This window comes from Trichosurus vulpecula, chromosome 1 (genome assembly GCF_011100635.1).
Source record: "Trichosurus vulpecula isolate mTriVul1 chromosome 1, mTriVul1.pri, whole genome shotgun sequence".
Taxonomy (NCBI): domain Eukaryota; kingdom Metazoa; phylum Chordata; class Mammalia; order Diprotodontia; family Phalangeridae; genus Trichosurus; species Trichosurus vulpecula.
Genome location: NC_050573.1, coordinates 33,213,446 through 33,235,285, shown reverse-complemented (window position 1 = coordinate 33,235,285; position 21,840 = coordinate 33,213,446). Strand labels below are relative to the sequence as shown.

General features: G+C 44.0%; 1 protein-coding gene across 1 annotated transcript in view; it reads right to left on the bottom strand.

Annotated features, from left to right (window-relative positions):
• The window catches only part of HECTD4 (HECT domain E3 ubiquitin protein ligase 4), a 194,700-nt gene that overhangs the window by 41,424 nt on the left and 131,436 nt on the right, over window positions 1–21,840 (bottom strand). Inside the window, exons 36-47 of the mRNA XM_036741289.1 lie at window positions 20,080–20,360; window positions 19,680–19,869; window positions 17,124–17,205; window positions 16,481–16,683; window positions 15,759–15,894; window positions 8,125–8,307; window positions 7,256–7,420; window positions 6,709–6,878; window positions 6,143–6,258; window positions 3,145–3,248; window positions 319–480; window positions 71–219 (exon numbers count right to left, since the gene is read on the bottom strand). Of these exons, the coding sequence (XP_036597184.1) occupies window positions 71–219; window positions 319–480; window positions 3,145–3,248; window positions 6,143–6,258; window positions 6,709–6,878; window positions 7,256–7,420; window positions 8,125–8,307; window positions 15,759–15,894; window positions 16,481–16,683; window positions 17,124–17,205; window positions 19,680–19,869; window positions 20,080–20,360 (1,941 nt within the window). The remainder of the gene's footprint in view (window positions 1–70; window positions 220–318; window positions 481–3,144; window positions 3,249–6,142; window positions 6,259–6,708; window positions 6,879–7,255; window positions 7,421–8,124; window positions 8,308–15,758; window positions 15,895–16,480; window positions 16,684–17,123; window positions 17,206–19,679; window positions 19,870–20,079; window positions 20,361–21,840) is intronic.

The window sequence follows — 21,840 nt, the reverse complement described above, 5'->3', positions numbered from 1 at the left end:
GTCCCAAACACCCAAACCCTTAGGATTCCTCCTGATTCTCTTAAGATAAACATATTCTTGGGACACTTACTTGTGGAAAAGGCAAGTACCCACAGGATTGGTCCAGGCACCATCGCGTTTCTCTGCTTCGGTGGCAAAGCCGAAGGAAACTATTGGTCCAGTGTCATCATCTGTATCTCCATAGGAAACAATTTCAATTTCCCAGTAGAAGGATGGAGCCTAGAGACAAGTCAATGACAATTAGAGACTCTTTCTCTAACCTTCTCTTTTGAACTTGAAGGGAGTTAGGGAAGATGAAAGATGTTCTCTTTGTCCCACCTGAATGGGAAGTGGAGAGGTGGCATAGATAAATGTGCCCCGAGGGAGACCTCCACCAGCACTCGGATCAGCCAGGAAGGTCACAGAGGTCAGGTGAGATGAGAACATGCAGGCTCGAACAGGTGGAAACACCCGAGAAGGACTCCAGGTAATCTCCTTGGGCTGTGGCAAGAACAGAAACCCTTTCAATAGGTCTTCTGCTGTGAATCCTGGTATTGCTCAGTGGAGGAAATACCTTTATATCATTATCATCATCATCATCACCACCATCACCATCATCACCACCTGACATTTACAGAAAAACTAAGATTTCGCAAAGCACTTTATATCTATTATGTCTATTAACATGACAAATAACCTGTGAAGTGAGCACCATAGGCATTCTGCACCTCAGTTTACCCAGGAGGAGACTAGAGCTCATACAGGTGAAGTGAATTGCCCAGGGTCATCCAGCTAATGCGTATACTGCACATACACTGTAGTAAAGTAACATATTAGGCGCCTGCTTAATGAACTATTTGTTAATTCAGGCCAGCACCCCAATGAAAGCAGGTGCAATTACCCAGCCTCTTAGCAAACGTCCCTTTGTGGAAATCTACCAGGCATTCTGAGAATTAAACCTTCAATGGTCCCAAACAGAAGTGTTAAAATCTGCCATAAGTTTGTGAACTACCACGATTGTATACACAAATGGATTAAGGGGAAATTCCTTTGCATTGGCAAAGAAGTCAAGCTCATTCAGAGATTTAAGAGCTTGCTCCCTCTAGTAGGGATCTCTTATAGTCCCTGTAACTTCAAATCACTAAGCTCTCTTATTCTCCAAATTCAGCAACATTCTATACAATTTAACAAATATTTAATAAATGCCTACTGTGTGCAAGTCAACGGTAATACAAATCAATCAATCAACAAACATTTAAGCCTTTACTACATGGCCAAACACTGTTCTAATCGCCAGGGAAACAAAGAAAAAGCAAAAATGGACAAAAAAATAAAATGGCTCCTGCCCTCCAAGAGATTACATTCTACTAGGGAAAATGTTGGACGGGGTGGGAGGGAAGGATGAAATCTAGAGAAAGAGAGCAGAGGAAGGAGCACATTGCAGACACAGCCAACAGTTTGTAAGACTGTTTGGACGTTGTGGAAGGAACACCAAAGATCCCATTTGGCTGGAGGATGGTGTGTGTGGCAGGGAGTAACATGAAATGGGGCTGGAAAGGCAGGTAAAGACAAATTGTGGAAAGCCTCGAATGCAAGTCTAAGGAGTTTGTATTTTATCCTAGAGAGAAAAAGGAAACATCTGAAGACTTGTGAGCAGCCAAGAGGCTTATTTTGGCAGATGTGTGGAAGCCAGATGAGAGAGGGGCAGACTATAAGCATGGAGATGTTGGGGAGGGAGACAATAGGGCTTAGCAAGGGAAAGGTGCAGAATGAGAAAGGAAGAGTCTGGAGCGCTGATGAAGTTCAGGACCAGGGAGCCAAGAAGGATGGCTGTACCCTCAACAGAGAGCAAAGAATGCAGCAAGAACAGACTTTGAGGGGCACTGCTGGAACTCAGTTTTGGACCTGCAGCCTTGGGGCTGCTGCTGAACTTCTAGTGACGGGGGATTAGCATTCTGCAGAGAGATGAAGGGGAGAATCACTGAACCCAAGAGAACAGATCACCAAGGGAGAAAAAATAGAGCAAGAAGTGGGGCCAGGAAAGGGCCTTGGAGGACACTCATGTTTAGTAGGTGAGAGATGGATGAGGAACCAGCCAAAGAAACTGAAGCACAGAACTAGGAGTGAGCAGTCGGTATCACAGGAGCTAATGGAAGGCAGAGAATCCAGGAGTTCCTTGGGGGTCAAGCCCCTCAACCCCCTCCAATGTCAGAAGCTGTAGGAAGGGAATGAGGACTGAGGAGAAGCCTTCCCATTTAGCAGTAAAGAGATTACTGTCAGTTTTAGAGAGAAAGGCTTTAGTCAAGTGGTCAGAAGCCAGAATGTAGGGGGCTAAGAGTAGCTCCAGGGACTGATGGCGTCAGGTGGAACGTGCCAAGTATGTCTGTAGGTAGTGGGGAAGCAGTCAGGCCTAGGGAGAGAGGCAGAGGAGCCATGTGACATATGGCAGAGGAGATGAGAGGGGCTGGAATCAAGGGCATAAGGCAGGAGAGTTGGCCTGGACAAGAAGAATGGCTGATGTGTCTTCAGAGACTGGGACAAAGGAAGAGAGGACAGGTAACAGTGTACTGGGGATCTGAGATATGGGAACCAAGATGGAAAGTCTCAATTTTCTCAGTGAAATTGAAGTTGAAGCCATCTGCTGAGGCAGGGGCATGGGGATGCCCCAGAGGCAGGAGGGAGGGAAGACTTCTTAAGAGCCACTGAGGAGATAACAAAAAAGGGTCAATCAGAAGTGAATGCCCAGAAGTTCAGGTCACCAAAGTAGACCAGGCTTCACGGGTCCTAGGCTTCTTCCAGCAGTAAAGATGGCAGCTGGTGGGCTGACCCAGGGCTGAGAACTGGCAAGAACATAGGGCTTGAAAGGGTTTCAAAGGGGGAGGATGATGGTTAAGTTATTTTACTAACTACTGCATCATGATGGGCCACACTAGGAGGAATAAGGCAGAGGAACAGATGGAAGATTCTAGAATAGATTTTCTGTTTCTGATCACGAATACACAGCGTCAAACAGAATGGCCCCCAACAAAGTGGCAATCCAAACCCTGCTTGTAAATTTTGCTGATGCTCTGCTGAGTAGTTTTGAGACGCCAACTCTTAGCCAGGGCTAGCGCTCTGTGTCACAAAAGAACAGAGAGCAGACTCTGAGGCCTGCTTGAGGCTTACCTGCCTGCGGTCCGCCTGGAGAGGTGGGGGTGGGGGCCGAGCACAGTCTCGGTAGAGCATCCTTAACCTCTCACACTGCACTTCTACAACCAGCAGCCGTTCTCCTGCAACATCACAAATCAAACTGGGGAAATCCACCACAAAAACAGCAAAAACAGCACACAACACATATTGATACAGAGCTTTAAGGTTCACAATTCTTTTTTCTCAATCCTATGAAGTAGGAAATATAAATGTTACTATCCCCATTTTCTACATGAAGAGACTAAAGCTCCCAAAAGTCACATAGTCAGTGAGTATAGAGCAGGGACTTGAACCCTGTTTTCCTGACTGCCCAGCCAGCACTCTTTGCACTCTGCTGTACCACTTCTCTGCCATTCCAGGAATTCCGAGTCTTTTAGAACAGGAAGAAATCGCTCATGACTTGGCTCCAACAACCAACACATTTTACAAATGTTTATTAATCACCTACTATGTGCAAGGCACTATGGTAACCAAAATCACAACAGCTCCCTCATTCAAGAAGTTTACACTCTGTTTGTAGGTGAAGGGCTGCTGGGCCGGGATCTTGGACATTTAAAAAAAAATCTCTAACTATAACTGATGCATTTACTACTAATGGAGGGCTTAGTATGCACTAGGCACTGTGGAGCATATCAAGGGTAAGACACAGTCTCTGCACTGCTTATGGCCAGACAGCGGATTCTGGGTAGGACCTGGGTCAATGCCAGAACAGTAGAGTGCCACAGGAATTCAGCTGAGGGAGGAAGGCCTTCTTGGAGCAGGGAGAGAAAACCTTCCAGACCTTTCAGAGGCAAAGAGGAAAGCCAAGGCCCCACAGCAGGGACACCATGGCACCCTGGACACATGGCAAATGCCCCAGTGTCCTGACAAAACGACAGAGTTTGTGGACAAGGCGAGCGAGAGACCAGGCTGAAGACGGCAGCTTGGGCTGCCCAGCTGAGGACCACAGGCGCTTGGCGGATGAGGATGATTTTGATTGGGTGGGGGGAGCCACTGAAGCCATTTTTGTGTAGAGGAATGACACATTCAAAGTGGCTCTACAGAAAGTTAACTTGGGGGAAGGATGAGGCGACTGGAGGCAGGGAGACCAGTTAATAAGTAATCAGAACTAGGGTGAGGATGTTGATAGGAGTGGGCATGAGCTGCTGGATGACAACTAACCTTTATAAGCTGACTAGGTGTGGGGTTGGGGCAAAGACAGGGGAATTTTGCAAACAGAATTCTGTGGTTTTAAGGCTGAGAGAATGACAGCCCCATTGAAGAACTCTGGTTGGAGAATGGCAGGGAAGAGAGTAGGATGGTTTTGGTGTAGGGCATGTTAATTCAGAGGTGTTAGCAGAGCAGACATGTGGAAATATTCACAAGGAAGCTGGAAAGAAACTAGGATTGAAGCTGTGGACAAATATCTGGGAGCCGTCTGCAGAGAAGTGAGAGCTAAAATCCTGGGAAAGCAGAAGACCAACCAAAGGAAAAGGAGAAGAATCAAGAAAAGAATGTAAGTTCCCTGGGGCCTTAGGAACACAACAGACATGAAATTTAAGGGCTTCCTGCCCCTAAACGAACAGGAAGAATCCTGAATAGACTTAGACCCGTTTACTAATAGCAGTTTCCTTCTTCAGATGACATAGTAAACAAAAAGGAAATGCTTACCAGGAGGGGGAAACATAAGCCTCAGCTGCTGCCTAATTCTGCTGTGGTGAAGTCACTTTTCAATGTACAAATTATGATTATTTAGTAGAAGGTAACTGATGCTCAAGATAACCTTATTCTGCTAAGCTTAGAAAGCAGATTACTTTAAAGAGGCAAATGATGAATTCAATCATTTCAATCAGACCTGCACAACCTGGCAGTAGGTAGGGGCCAAAGTTAAAATAGGCTAAACTTCTTTGGGCCAAAGATAGGTTAGACCAGAGATAGACTGACGAGGGCTGGCTGCTGCAGGTCACATGACAAACAGCAGTGCACAGTGGCAACCCTACAAATCCTTTGGTGGGCCACTGATTTACATGATCTTTAAAATCAGCCAAAGCCTGTCTCAAAATGAAGCTTAAGCCAGAAACACTAAACTACAGTTAGTCAATTGGGATGCAGCTCAAACAAGACATGAAGCCCATTCTGGAAGAAATTTGGGCCCACTTAATTTCAGTCTAGGAGTCAAACAGATTTCCTGTAAGCTTTCAGACTAAACAGCCTCATCTTCTCCAGGGCTTTCTCAGCCCTGTCTGCTATTTTCCAGCTACAACATCTCATTAACAAGGGCAAGTCATAAAAACAGATACAGAATAAGAAACTAGAAGGTAAAAGAATTAAAAGAAGGCTCAGAGATCCAAGGCAGAGATAGGCATAGGGAAAGGCAAAGGGTAGAAGGGAATCTATAGTGACAGAAACAAGAAAATGACCCATTTTCTCCCAAAGAAGAAAAAAATAAGGAAAACCTTAAAGAGAGGAAAAGACACACATTTCTTCCTTCTAGATGGTAAAAGTTCCTGTACAGGTACGTTAAGGAAATGATAGTTTAATCTTGAACTTCAAAATGCTTCTTCATAACTTCATAATTATGCCCCTGGAACAAATGGCGAATATTCATTTACATAAATTCACTTAAAGGACAGCTCTACTTTAAACACTTAATTTTGTCTTTAACTCCAAATTTCCCCAATAGCAACAGTGAGATCATGCATGAAACATCCCTAAGGACTGTTAAGTTTTAGTGAGAAAAAATAGGTGAAATTGTCCAAATCCAAAAAATAAAATGTCCTAACAGATCGAAAGTTAACATTTTAAAAGTAGGGACAAATTATTTACAGCATGTATCTCTTTAGCCTGGGCTGAGTGGTGTGGCCTAGAGTCCTGAGCTTTGAGCACTTTATATGACAGATGCTTAAGGAAATGGGCCCCAGTAGCATCATCTGACTCCAGTAATGCAGATGGTGCCATATGGTCCTGATGATGATGGAAGATGCGAGGCACTTACCAGGGCTGCATTCCTGGGCCACGAGGTTGAGAACTTCAATGGCTGCTGGACACTGCTGTAGGAATTCTTCACAAAACAAACTGTCTTCTAAGAGCTGGGCCATGACCAGGCATGCTCTTGATGGTAAAAGATATTTAAGAACATTTCAAAACTGTCAGTAAAATCTTAATGGAGTCATCTTGAGAAATGAGCTTCAGATAAGTCTGCCCCTGCCCCCTAGGCTGCCCCTGGGCTCCAATCCCTGATTCCTCTGGCTTTCCCTAAGCTGGGTCCATCCAGGGCCCATGAGGACGCTTTTTTCCTGCACAGAATTTACTGGTGCTCAGTGGCATGGGTGCTGTAGGGAGAACGATCCACACCCACAATGATGGAGACACAAAAGAATGTGTTTGCAGCCCCAAAGCAGGAGAGCGTCAGTGTTAAGAAGGCCCTCGCCGTTTGAGAGAAGCGCCAGTTGTGCTGGGCAGTCCACAGTCAGCCATCAGCTCTCCATCCCATTCCCCGTGTTCTAAGATGAGCACACATGCTTACAGGTGGAGAGAGAGAGACAAGAGTGGTGCACTCACCTCGTTCTGATCTCAGCAAGGAGCCGAACCACTGCCATTACTGGGGTTGAGCCATCTCCTGTTGCAGGAAGTGAGGTATGAATAGATAGACTTCCCTCCTGAGGAAGCAACATGGACTGGACTGCCTGTACTACCTTCTCAGTAATGGACAGTTTATGAAGAGGCAATGCCTGATGGCGGTGGTAGGGGGGGGCACGGCAAAAAGTTAAATTCAAGTAGTTAGTTTCTAAGAAATGAGGGTGTTATTATCTGGAGTAGTTAATTCTCATTTTGCACAGTCAATTAAAAAAACACCACACACACAGAAAACAAAATCACAACAAAGCGGCAGAACACAGCAGATCTCCACTACAAAGAAGTGCATCTTACATCACGCACATAGCAACTTCCATACAAACACTGCTTTGAAATGCTCCCAACCAAGATGCATGCACATCATAAGCCACATTTAATTTAGTCACATATTTTCCATATAGAATCTCTATATATTACTCATGACTGTGCAAATGATCATTTAGAGTGACATTGGATTTGAAAATGACCTTACCTCGGATCTTGGAACACAAAGTCTAGATAATGGAATAGTCAATGTGTCTGATGCTTGCGAGGTCTTTCTACAGTCTATGGGTGGAAATTTGACAGTGGCTATACCTTCCTGTTCATTGATTGATGCCACTACTCCAATGCTCCCGGATATTCCTCTCCCCAATACCTAGAGAGAGAAATGACTTAGCCCCAAGAATGCCCATGGCCAGACATCTGTAGCGGAGGCCCAGTTGTGGCCAAAGTAAAAGATATCCCTCAAACTTAAAAGATGGTGCTGAGTGTGCGAAGTGATACTTGTGTAATATAGTCTTAACTGACATTCTTTATATGCTACAGACAATTAGTGAAAGTCCATGAGATAGAGTCTGTATTTTATAAAATTTATTTCACAAATGCCTCCAATACAAACCTCCTCCAGTGCCCTCTCATGGCATGGAGGTGGTTGTGAGCTCAACAAGGCTACACCAGCTGAAGGTGACCTCTGACAGGTCACAGCAAGCTGGGAAGACTTCAGAAGTAGGGGCCTGCAGACAGATTGTGGATTCCCCATCCAAAGACTTAGTCAGCCAGACACTTCCAGGCCCTCACAGATACTGAGGAAATAGAATGTGCATCTTTGGAAGTAGGAGCCATGGTGATCTAGTTCCAACTGCTTGGATCACTCATTTTTAAAATAATCAGCTGGTGACAGGCTTCAGGACTGAACAAGTCCTTTCAGAATTTAGCTTTAACCTCTAAACTATGATGCTCTAATTGCCTCACTGGGCTTAGAAGGCTTGTTCTACAGATCTTCAGAGGGGCAAGAAGTAGCTGTAAGTTGCAAAGTGAAGGTTCAGGGATTAAGGGGAGGGGGCAAACAGAGTGTACTACCTGGACTTCAGACCCTATCTTGATGGTCTCTTTAAAGCCTCCAAGTGCACACAGAGCAGCCACGGCTTGTCGGGCAATCCTCTGAAGCTTGGCCAGCTTCCGGCCACTGCTGCTCCCATTCTCCAGGATGCTTTCAGCATATTTTCCCAGCTGGGGGATGTACATCAGGGCTTGAGACAGAACCTAAGTGAATGTAAGAGAGGGGACAGGACTGGAATCTGGATCATTTTTAAATGGAACACCATATTGCTAGGGAAGCAAAACAAAAACTGTCCATATGAAAATAAGCAAATCTAATTTACACTGTCTCCTCAATATCTAACTAATTTCAAGACACACAGTATAAGGAATTCACTTTAAAGATTATTGTAGTAAAGAGGGAATTGATTACAGAGCTTTAGTTAAAAAAAAATACTGATGTTTAATGCTTTATAATGGATCCGTCATGTCAGTTCAGTACAGTTAAACCACACATGGAACAGTTTACGATGTCAGCATATAGAACACAACAGAATAAGTCTCCATTAAGCCTTTTGTTGATCACCACCCCCATTAGTGAAAAAGGATCTCGACTCTGTCCCCATCATAGTCCACCTTGTATCTATCTTATTTATGCCCAATAGAATGTAAGCTCCTTGAGAGCAGGAACAGTATAAGTAACACTTTTCTATCCTCCAACACCAGGCAGTTTCTTGCAGACTAAATCTTAAGGTCTGAACTCCAAAGGGGGAAAAGAGGATATTGTGAAGCGTTGGGACCAAAAGAAATGCCCTCCCCGCCTCCCAAAAAAAGCACTGGACAAGGATGACAGACTGGCAATATTTACTCAACTTCCCTTTACTGAAAGCATATATGTATTTATGTATGGGGACCTTAGAGGTTATCAGAGGACATTAAAGATCAAGGTGACATGGATTTAAATCCAGCTCCTCTGCCTCCAAGGTCAGCGTTTATTATACCAAAAAACACTGACAGCAACAACTGATCTCCTTTTCATGAGGTACATTTGTTATCAATTACACATAATATAAATATATAATTATATAGCATAATTGTTAATCATTATTATTATTATTAATTATGATTAAATAATGATTATTAATACCATTATGATTTTAATTTCAACTAAGATGTAGCCAAGTTGTAATGCTGTAGTAGCAATTTAGAGCTGAAGATCTTTCCCACCCATCAGTAGGCCATGTGACCTGCTTACATCACAGGAAGCCTAAGTCACATGTGGTAGGAGGAGCTTCCTGACAGGAAAAGGAAGTTATGTCACAGGAAATGCTGAGAGAGAGATGTTATGGCTGCTAATGGCTGTTGTGATAGGTAGAGCTGAACAGGCTGACTTGGCTGTGCTGAGAGTTTGTTTATGGGAAGACCCCAGCAGGGGGTCGGAGAGGTCTGGGGATGGCCGGGCTCCAGGTCGTGATGTTGTGCATGGAATGTTTTACTGCTCTGACAGACTGGGTAAATGGCTAGTGGGATAGGGTTCTCGGGTGTCTGAATAAATGGTTCACTTCTTCCACCTTCTACGTGCAGGGTCTCGTAGACTTTGCGATACAGAACCACGCGGGCATTTTGACAATTATCATCTACGCTGGTATTATTGCCTTACTGACAAATTTGGCATCATGAACAGGATGGCAAGGTATAAGATCTCTATTTAGAGGCAGAAGGGCTTTAGAAGAAGAAATGGTTGTCCCAGGGTGGGAGGATATAACTTATTCCTCCCTAGCAAGGGAATGGTCTAAAGGCGCTGGTTTGTGTGAGGAATGGAAACAGAATCTACGGAGTGTAGGACCTAGAAATTTGGAGTGATGTCTCAGAGAAGTTACTGTTGAGCCAGGAAAGGAAATGCCAACAGAGATCTTGTGACAAGGCTGGATTTTACTCATAGCCTATCGTATTATATATCAAAGCAGGGACAGACTATTATGAGAGAGAACTCAGACCCAGACAGTTGCTGAAACATCTGCTAATTCAAGTGAGATTGCTTCTCCTATACCACAGCAAGATGGGGAATCTCAGGTGGTAACACAATCTACTAACTCTGCGGTAAATTCAGCTAGAAGGCAGAGGGAGCCGAGGAGATGAAGAGTACACCTCAGTTCAGCCCAGGTCGAGTCTAGCAGCCATTCTGGTTACCATGGTAACAGGGGGAGAGAATCTAGACAGGAGGATGCAACATCAGAAGCTGATGATACTTTGTGGTATGATGCTACTTCTGAGCCACCATTGAATGTTACAGTATCATACCAGACTTCTTACACTGAAGTGCACCCCCTACAGCGAAGAAGGCAAGAAACACAGGATCATAATACTGTGTTCAGGGAGGTTTTGGAAGATTTTATACAGCAGGAAATCATAGATATCTTGAGTAGGCTCACCCAGAGAATGGGAAAATCATTAATATCTTGGATGGTGAGAATCAGTGATGAAGGGGCCACAAAAGTGTCTGTAGATACTGTGGATTGTATGAGATTCGTAAGTATTAGTCAGAATTCTTTTGTATGGCAAGCTTTTAGGGATATCATTTGCAAAGAAGTAACCAAATGACCAATTTGTTGGCTTTGGCTTTGGCCAGTTGTAAAAGAGAATATCCTGCTGATACTATGTGGCCTACTGCAGATAGACCCTGGTATTCAACTAGGGACTGTACAAGAAAGTTAAAGGAGGAGGTGAAGACTGCTATTACGTTAGGGAATGCCGAAGTTTATTATGAAACTCCCTTGGGAGTCTCTCATAGGAGTCTGATAGTTAAAACAGCAGCCCCCACTTACAAACATGTAATTCTGACTTTGCTGACTGCAGCAGTAGGGAACCTTCTTTCAGAGGTGCTGGATAAGATTTCACAGTTAAGTGACCTAGGAGACTGGGGAAAGATAAATTTCCTCAGGAGAGAAGGGTAAATACCCAGTGGATTCAACGTTGGAATAGAGTGACAAGAAAAGACACGTTTACTGCTCTATTGAAAGCAGGGGTAGGGTTTAGAAGAATAGATGGTATTCCAACTAATGAGCTATACAAAATGCACCGAGATAAGAGGCTATTTAATAGCAAGTGGAATAGAGAAGAACTGCCCCTATAAATCCTACAGATCTTGAACCTTGTATCCAAGTTAGTCACACCTTCAAGGAGCCTAGGGAATAGGCTGAGCCCCAGTTCAGAATAAAGAAACACACAGACAGGGTTACAGATCCCATATTAATCTGACTATATATTGGAAAAATAGATCAAATACTGTAACTAGGGCATTGATAGACACTGGGGCAGAGGCCAGCTTGATTTATGGAACCCCTGACAAATTTAAGCATGGAACTCCTATTACCATCACAGGACTAGGAGGGGCTAAAATATCAGCCAAACAAGTCAAACTGATGAAAAATGGACAATTGCCTAAGAAAGAATATACCATGGTCACTGTACCTATTCCTGAATACATCACTGGAACAGACATATTGAAAGGTATGACTGAATTTGCCTGAGGGGAGATACAATTTGCAGTAAGGAAGATAGGAATTAATACAGTTTTAGTGGGAAAAATAAAAATGGACCCAATCACCTTACCAGAACCTTCTAAAGTAATTACTTTGAAGCAGTATCGTGTGCCAGGTGGGCAAGATGAAATTCTCAATATTATAAAGGAATATGTTGAAGTAGGAGTGTTAGTCCCTACAACCACTTGATGGAATAATCCTGCATGGCCAGTACAAAAGTCAGATGGAAGTGGAGAATGACAATGGATTAGAGACAACTGAATAAAGTGACTCCACCCCTGTATGCTGCTATTCCAGATACTGTTACCTTAATAGAAAGGATCCAGAAATATGATGGGACTCAGTGCGCAGTTATTGATTTGGCTAATGCTTTCTTTATGATCCCAATAGACTCCAAACAATGGGACCAGTTTGCTTTCATGTGGCAGGGCCGACAACATACTTTTACACCATTGCCACAAGGATATCTGCAGAGCCCAACTATTTGTCATAGGATTATGGCTGAACATTTGGACGAATTGAAGTTACCTGGTGTACAGCTTACCCCCTACATAGATGATATTATGATACAGGGAGAAAATGTAAAAGAAGTGGAGAAGAGTTTGATACTTTTAATTGAGCATATGAAAAACAAAGGATAGGAAATTAACCCTGCAAAGATTTAAGGACCAGCTTAAACTGTAAAGTTTTGGGGTATACAATGGAATAAAGGATTGTGAGAATTTCTCCCACAAGCTTGACAAAAGATTCAAGATATTCCTATCCCCACCAATGAGAAGGAGACACAAAAGTTCATAGGACTGTCTTGGATATTGAAGGCATCGCATTCCACATCTTGGACAGATTTTGAAATCTTTATATAAAGTTACCAGGAAAAAGTATGAATTTGATTGGGGACTTGAACAGATTAAAGCTTTTGAAGAAGCCAAAGCTGCTACACAATTGGCTCTGGATTTATGGCCTATGCAAAGTGGACCAGTGGAATTACAAGTGACTGCACAAGATGACTATGCGAATTTGAGTTTATGGCAGAAACAACAAGGCCAAAATGTACCCTTAGGATTTTGGTCAAGGAAACTACCTTCATCTGGATTACAATATACACCTTTTGAAAAGCAGTTAGTTGTTAGCTGCATATTGGGCTTCTGTAGAGAATGAACAACTGACTCTGGGCCATGAAGTGATATTAAGGCCTAGAATCCCAATTATGACTTGGGTAATGAGTACCCCAGCATCTCACAGAATTGGATATGCACAAGAGGCTAGCATAATTAAATGGAAATGGTATATTCAGAATAGATTGAAAACTGGCAAAGACAGAGTTTCTGCTCTACATGAATCTATCGCAAGCACTGACATTGATGGAAAAGACAAACCCTCTGAACCAAGGCAACAGTTGGTACAATCCTTAGTAACATGGAATGATGGATATGATGGACTGACTGAAAAACAGAATAAACATGCACGATTTACTGATGGGACAGCAAAGTATTTGGGCCCTAAAAGACATTGGAAAGCAGTAGCCTATAACCCATGTACCAAGCAAACTTTGGAAAGTACTGGGATAGGTGGAAGTAGTCAATATACTTAACTTATGGCAGTACATCAAGCTATTAAAACACAGAAAGGAGGACAAGTGTCATATAGTCACTGATTTGTGGGCAGTAGCTAATGGGGTAGCTACATGGATGCCAATGTGGAAAAACCAAAATTGGGAAATTCATGGTAAACAAGTTTGGAGCAAAGAACTATGGGAAGATACATGGGACATGTCTTTGGTTACTAATTTGTCAGTTTTTCATGCAGACTCTAACATGGCCCTCAGTATGCCAGAATGTGGGTACAATGCACATGCTGACTGACTAGCAAAGATTGCTACTGAACATATTGTCCCTACACCAACACCAACTGATGATCTGGTACTAGCAAAATGGGTCCACCAAACGGCCAGACATTTAATGGTCCAGGCCACACACTGGTGGGCAAAAGATCAAGGTATTAGTATCTCTTATTAATTGTTAAAGCAAGTAGCAGAGGAATGTCATATATGTCAATTGGAAAAGGAACAAACTGTTCCTCAGGTAGTAACTGGAGAAATAGCAAGGGGAAAAGTTCCAGCCCAGATTTGGCAGATAGATTATATTGGACCACTACCCCAAGATAAAGGGTGCAAATTTATATGTAATTGTGTTGACACCTATTCAGGTATACTAGTGGTTTGTCCTTATAAGAATGCAATCCAGAAAAACACCTGTAAAATTGTAGATATTGTAAGTCTATAGTATGGAACCACAATGCAGATTCACATTTCAAAGGTAATGAGATGAAGAGATATTGTGTATTGAACAACATAGAGTGGATATATCATATTCCATATTATCTACAAGCATCTGAGTTGATAGAAAGAATGAATGGGTTGTTGAAAGAATAATTAAAAAAGTTAAGTTCTAATAATTCGTATCAACATTGGAAGGATAATTTGTTCACTGCTTTACGTAATTTGAGTAACAGATCATTAGGAGGATGTACATTTCTAACCAGAATGATGACCCCAAATCTGCAAATTAGAAAACAGCAAACACATAAGATCCAAAATATTGAATATTGGACTATGAGAGAAGATGTCCCACCACAGTATCCAGGAATACCTGGTTTGGCAGGATATGATTTATACTGTTCAGAGAACTTTTGGTTGATTGAAAAGAGATAAGAAAAATCTCTACTGGGATATGTATCAGAATCCCTAAGAATCATTTTGGATGGATATTACCTAAGCCAGGATTAGCAGCTCAAGGAATACATGCATTGGCTGTAGTGACAGATTCTAGTTATCAAGGAGAAATTACTGTGACACTGCAGAATTTAGGTGAAGAACCTATACAGTTTTGTAAAAATAGTTCCATTGATTATTTATTCCTTGTGAAACAGTACCTCTTGTGAAAACTGACCCTCCTTCCAAAATAACTATCAGAGGAAAGGAAGGATCTGGTTCTACTGACAGAATAAAATTGGGAGCTAAAGTATGGGTAAAACAGAAGCTGGACGATGTTCCAAAGGCTGCAGAAATTATAGCACATGGGAAAGAAAACACTGTAACAGTGGTTTACCCAGGAGAAAATGGTTATGAAACTGTACCCCTGACTCAAGTATTCTATCTTAAATGAGGCTATGATAGTCTCTGTTTCTTTTTGGATTTCTGTCTACTAAATTTGTTTGTGAGATTTGTTTCCTGTAGGATTAGTACCATCCACCTGCAGATGCCTGAATGCTTAATCCAGATGTCACTCTTTGATGTGTTCAGATGTCACCTCTGGACCTGTCCACGACCATGATGCATCATCCCTGGACCTGGTGTCAACTGAGTTCCAGATGCCAGCTTGCCAAAGAACTGACCTCCTGAATAGGACTCTATCTTTTGGGGCAGGGACAGCTCTACGTCTAATTTCAGCAGGAAGAAGCTTTGGAGGACGAGACCTTCGCCCCTTACCCCAAGATTTTGGGCCTCATTTGTTAGAGGGGGAATGATAACATTGTTTTATATTATTATCTTGTGTTATCCCTCTTATATTGTTGTGTAAAGTTCTGTTGACACCAGTTATCCCAGAATTCCCATTGCCCTACATAATGGATAAGAAATATCTTGGGGCCGAATGTGATAGCAATTTAGATTTGAAGATCTTTCCCACCTGTTAATAGGCCACGTGACCTGCTTAAGTCACAAGAAGCCTAAGTCACATGTGGTGGGAGGAGTTTCCTGACAGGAAAAGGAAGTTATGTCACAGGAGGGGAGGGGGAGAGGGAGAACATGCATGCAGTTATGGCTGCTAATGGCTGCTAATGGCTGTCATGATAGGTAGAGCTGAACAGGCTGACTTAACTGTACCGCGAGTTTGTTTTTGAGAAGACCCCAGCAGGTTTTGGGATGGCCAGGCTCCATACTGTGATATTATTATGTATGGAATGTTATACTGCTCTGAATAGACTGAATAAATGGCCTGTGGATCTGGTGTCTGAATAAATGGTTCTACCTTCTATGTGGACAGTCTTGTATACTTTATGATACAAGACTACATAGGCATTTTGACAGTTATCATCTATCATTGTTATTACTGCCTTACTGATACAAATGCTTACCTTTTCGGCAGTTGTTGTCCAGATCTGAGCAGCATTCGACTCAGGTGCCATTAACAAACTATGAAGCAGGGCAATCACCTCTGCTGCCATGCTGTTTGCGACGTGGCCACTGATGAATGGGCGCACAGGATCGGTTCTGGAGATAGAGACAGAATGGGATCATGTGCCCAAGAAGGTTTACCAAGGAAAGGGAATGGCCTTCAGCATCATGACTACCCTGGCATATCTGTTTGTCACAATGAAACCACTGCAGTTGAGTAAGTCAAAGTACATTAAGCTGACAGGTATGGAGAGAATAAAGCAGATTATTAGTGTAGAGAGGCTTAGCAGCCCAGGAATTTAGAATTCCAACAGGTATTTTTCTGTTCTTCCTCTCTTAAGTCTTCATTTCAATTTTCCCATATCCCCTTCAACATTTATTATTTTCCTTATATATCACATTGGCCAGTCTGTTAGACATGAGGTGGTACCTCAGAGTTGCTTTAATTTGCGTTTCTCTAACCAACAGTGATTTAGAGCATTTTTTCACATGACTACAGATAGCTTTGATTTCTTCATGTGAAAAATGCCTGTTCATATCCTTTGACCATTTATCATTTGGGAAATGACATCAAAAATTTATATGTCCCCATTTCAAACAGGTAAAGGGAATGATACCAAATTAAGTCCTAAAAGCCAGTCCATAAAAGAATAAATTTTAGATCAGTTTGGAAAGTCTCTACCTTGCAAGTTCAGAATTCCTCTCTCGACAAATGGAGGTCTGAGCAGTTTTCTTTTTGTCACCTGTAGACAGCCCACTCATGGTCTCTGGATTGACAGTCTCCACGGGAGGCCCAACACTGACAATGAGGCCTGACTGGGCCCATTTAGTTGCCTTTCGAAGGGCGGCTGCAGCCTCTTCTGTAATCACTTCACAGCAACCACCCTGAGAAATCAATATGAGAAATGTCTGGAATACTTGGCCCTGCTCAGTCCCATACTAGCCATTAAAAGCCTTGTCGCCTAAATGCTGCCAATCTATTTTTAGCTGTGGTACCTATCTAAATGGAGTTGAGGAAAAAAATTCCACAGTACCATTCTAGAGCCCAAAATCTTTAACATCTATCCTCTCTTCACATTTCAGGATTTGTATTTTAACAGGGATAACTGTCTTTGATCAGTTTATTTTAAAATATCCTTAGTTAATACAATGGCTTGTGAGAAATTTCAAAATGTCCTGTTTCCCTATCCTGCTTTGTGGGGAACTGAATTGATTTTCTATTTCTCCATCATGATGGATGGAGCTAAACAATGGAGGATGCTGAAAGATGCAGGAATCAGTGAGGATAGGCTTGAGAAGAGCAAGATCCTCCATACCGGGCTCACCTTTGTCATGTCTCGGTCCATTTTCACCACTTTCTCCATGTTGGCACCTGTGCCTAGTCTGAATGGCCGCCCCTCAGAACTGCTGCAAATGCAAAGGAAAAGAGAGCAGGGGCACGTAGTTAGAAGGAAAGAAGAGATGAATGGGCAACAAAAATGATGTCATCTTGTGTTTAAAGAAGGACAAGATTCCCAAAAGGGAAGTGGTTTGCCCAACAGTCAGGTACTGAGGCTTCAGGGCAGAACAAGACCATGGTCATCACTCAATCAGTAAGTGTTATTTAAGTGCCTACTGTGTCCCCTAGGATAAAAGTGAAACAGGTCCTGCCCTCAAGGAGCTTACAATCTATTAAAAGAAACCCATTTACATAGAAACAAATAAGCATACACACACACACACACACACACACACACACACACACACACACACTCTCTGAGCAGTGATGTCTACTCCCTCCCCCCTCCCCCAATAACAAATGGGAGATCTGGAAAAGACTTTAAAAGAAGTGGCATTTGAGCTGGCTGAGGAGGTTACAAAAGGCAGATGTGAGGAGGGAGGGAGAATTCCAGGCACAGGGAACAACCAGTAAAAGTACCCAGAAAAGAAGGTGGGATGTTGGATAAGAGGAGTAACAAGCAGCCCAGTAGAGCAAGAGTCATGTTAAGTCAAGTCGACAGTTATTAAGCTCCTCCTCCCAGCAGTGTGAAGCACCAAGAACACAAAGAGAGGGAAAAGACAGGCCCGGCCCTGGAAGAGTTCATAGTCTAATGGAGGAAGCTATACACAAACAACTAGGGACCAACAATACAACTAGAGCATAAATTAGCAATAATCCAGGGGGACGGCCCTAGACCTTGACAGATATCAGGTAAGGCTTCCTGTAGAAGGTGAAGTTTTCGCTGGACTTGGACAGGCTGAGAAGAGGAGGGAGGCCATTCCAGGCCTGGAAAGATGCCTAGAGTCTTTGTTGGAACAAGGAGGCCAGTGTCCCTGGACCAAATACAGCTGAGAATATGGCAGGGAATAAGATACAAGAAGACTGGAAAAGTGGGAGGGACCCAGGCTATGGAAGGCTGAAAAGCCAAACAGAGGATTTTGTGTCTGACCTGGAGGTGACAGGGAGCCACCAGAATTTACTGACTGGGGTGTGGAGGTGCGGACACAACCAGGTCTGCGTTTAGAAAGGCCAATTTGACAGGTGAGTGGAAGATGGATGGGAGAGGCAGGAAGCCTGAGGAAGGTGGCCAACTAGCATTGTACTTATAATACCTAGCCAATTTATTAATTTAAAAGAATACTGCCCACAAGTGAAAGCGAAGAAAAAGAGCAAACCCCAAAATCATGTCCAAGAACTGATGGTGTGCCTCACTCCTGCCTGTATCTGGCCCCAGCTCTGAGCGGGGAGCCCTGAGCACGCCAAGGCCCCTCTGTTGCACTGCAGTCATTTTACTGAGCGGCCAAGGGTTCTGATGGGGAGGCTGAGGATGACAGGTCCTGGTCCAGTCAGAGGAACCTGCCCTTTAAATCCAAACAACTCACTCCACCCTTCCTCAGGCCGCAGGGTGACATTCCTGTGTGTCAGCACAGCATAGGGAAAAAACCAGACGTGGCAGTGAAGATGCCTGGACAGTCACTGAGTCAGAGCCACATTTACAGTGATAACACTTGCACAATCTCCCCAGGACAAGGATGCCAGGTCATAAGGCTAGTAAGGGAAAGAGCCAAGTTCTCTGGCTTCCAAGTCAGTGCTCCTCTATGGATCTGAGCTGCACTGACTGGTGAGTCAGCTAGCAGCGATGCTCATGGCCCATCATACCTGGCCATGCCTCACATCCCAGCTGACTGCCTGGCCCCATCATCTGCTTGCCCTCTTCCCCTCTGCTGGATACACAGCAGGCCACCTCCTGCCATGGGCGCAGTAATCAAATTAAACTTACCACAAGAGCTGGAAAGGACACATCAGTCGACTCTCCTGTGCCTCAACTTACACACCTGAGACTTCCTAAATCAAAGCCCTCACACCTTGGCTACCACTCTCTTACATGGGACAGATCTCCCTATTAGAATAAAAACTTTAGGAAAGGGGCCTTCTGCTTTTGTATTTATATCCACAGTACTTACAAGGCACAGTGTTAAGTAATATTTGGATACTGAGGATGTGTTTACTTGTGCATGCTTCCATGATTTTTCACATGTCATTTCACATACATTTCACAAGACTTCCAAGATCACCAAGATCCATGGCACAGGGCCTTCAGCCATGCCAGGGCTCTGTGCTTTGGTAAATGGTCTTTCTGGGCAGCCACAGCTGAACAACCCACTGCCCGGTGGCCAGGTTGGGAATTGGCCTCTCTGACATCCCATGACAAAGGCTCTCACTAAGCCCAACATAGCTCGGTAAAAAGACTGCCTGAGAGGACATGCCCTGCTCAGGCTCTGAGAGCCCAGAGGCCCCCTGATGCAACAAGGAGGCTTCAAAGCTAGTGTTAGAGGAGGGAGAGTTCTACTATTATATTACCATCTGCTGCCATCTCAACGACTGGCCAGGTCTGATTTACCTTAGCAGTGGTTGCAGGACCTCATGGGATGACTGATCTTCCCTCTTGTGAATAAAAATAGAAAGCTTGCCGTCCACTGCCTCGCTCTCCTCCCCGGGGTCTTTGTCTCCTTTGATGGAATTCTTTGGACTAGCTTTTGCCAAGGTTGTATCCGGTTCAGAGGCAGTAGGAGAAAGCACCGTCTGGCATCCTTCAAGTAAAAGGCAAAGCCCCATTAGAAGATGCCCACAATTCTGTTCCAAGATAGCGCCCCTGCCCTGGCAAAAGGCTGCCTCTATCTTGTCTCCCTCTTCATAACCACCAGCCCTGCTGTGCTTTGAGGCACATTCAATACCACCAAATGGCAAGCTAGAACAAGACTGCACTTCAGGGTGTCTTTCTTTCTTTCTAAGCTCTTTACCTGGGACTACATAATCTGCCAATTTTGCCAAGAGCAGGGACGCAATCTTGGAAGCTGGATCACTGGGATCATCCTGCTCGCTGTTTAGGGAGGGCACCGAGTAGCTCCATGGGGGGAGCTCCACATTCCCACAGTCTTCCACACTCATCAAAGGCAGCGCTGCCCGACACAGCTGAAGGATGATAAGGACCAGCTTTGGAGAAGGGCGCTGGTCAAGCAGCAGAGAAAGAAGCTTGGACACACATGCTGGCTGGCTCAGGATTGCTTTCCCAATGTGACTCCTGGAGAGAATAATAGGGTATGTGAGATAAGACTGCAAACGAAAATGCCAACCTTTCTGAGGTAAGACTAATTAACCTCTTGAAAACAGGTTTCATAAGGAAAAAATCTTGGCTTTAGCACCAGAACCAATGAGGACACGCAAACATCTAGAACATCTTGGCTCTCTCCAAAGTTACCAAATCCAGTGGCCTTTTCTTAGTCCCCATCCTCTGGGCCTCTGCAGCCTCTGACACCATCAATCACCCCCTTCTCCTAGACACTCTCTCCTCCCTGTGTCTTCATGACGCTGTCCCCTCCTGGTCCTCTTCCTCCTCCTCCTTTCTGTCTCACCAGGACTTCTCAGCCACCTCTGCTGACACAACCATTAAGTGCACTTGGTCCCCAAGGCTCTGAGGACCTCTTCTTTTCTGTCTCTAGGCTATGTCCTGTAGTGGTCCCTCACTGGGTCACATGGGTTTAATTACCACATCTGTGAAGGTGACTCCCAGATCTCTCTCTCTAGCCTTGACTTCTCTCTGAGCCTACAGCACCAGCCAACTTTTGTACATCTCTAACTGGATGTCTTGCAGACACTTCAAACTCAACACGTCCAAAAAAGAACTCATTATCTTTCCCCCAAAATCCACCCTCCCCTTTCCAGTTTCCTTAATACAACTTGTCAAGGATAAAATCACCCTCTCGATCGCTCAGGCTCTCAACCTCAGTGACATCCTTAATGCACCTGTACTCACCCAAGATATTCAATCTGTCATCAAATCCTGTTGTTTCTTTCTTCACAACGTGCCTTATCTATGTCCTCTTCTTTCCATTCACATTGCCATCAACTGACACCAGGCCCTTGTCACTTCTTGCCTGATCTATTGCACTGGCCTTTTAACTCACCTCTCATCACTTCAAACCATCCTCCCCTCAAGTGACAAAGTCATTTTCTGAAGATACACGCCTATCCATGTCACCCCCTGCTGCTCGGCCCTGTCCCACCTTTCCAGTCCTCTCCTCAGCCTCCATCCAGGGTCCAGCCATACTGGCCTCTGGGCTGCTCCTCTCCTGACTCATCACCTCCTGACACTCCATGGCTGTCTCCCAAGCTGTGAATGCTCGGCCTCCTCATCTCTGACTCTTCTCTTCCCTGGCTTCCTTGAAGACTCAGCTCAAATCTCACTTTCTACAGGAAGCCCCTCCCAGCTACCCACCTGTTAGTACCTTTCCTAAGAGAGTTCCTTCTTATTCTTGCACATACTTGGCTATTTACCTGTTGCCTCCCCTATCCAAATGTGAGCCCCCTCAGGCCAGGGACAGTGGGGTTTTTTTTCCTTCCTTTATATCCCCAGAGCTGAATAAATGCTTTCTGATTACTGACTGACTGACAATTAAGAATGTTATTTCTGAGTATTTCATGCCCACTGAAATTGTGAGTTTTCAAGGCAAAGGGTGAATGCCATTGCCTAAAATCAACAGATAATTCAAGATTTCCAGGAC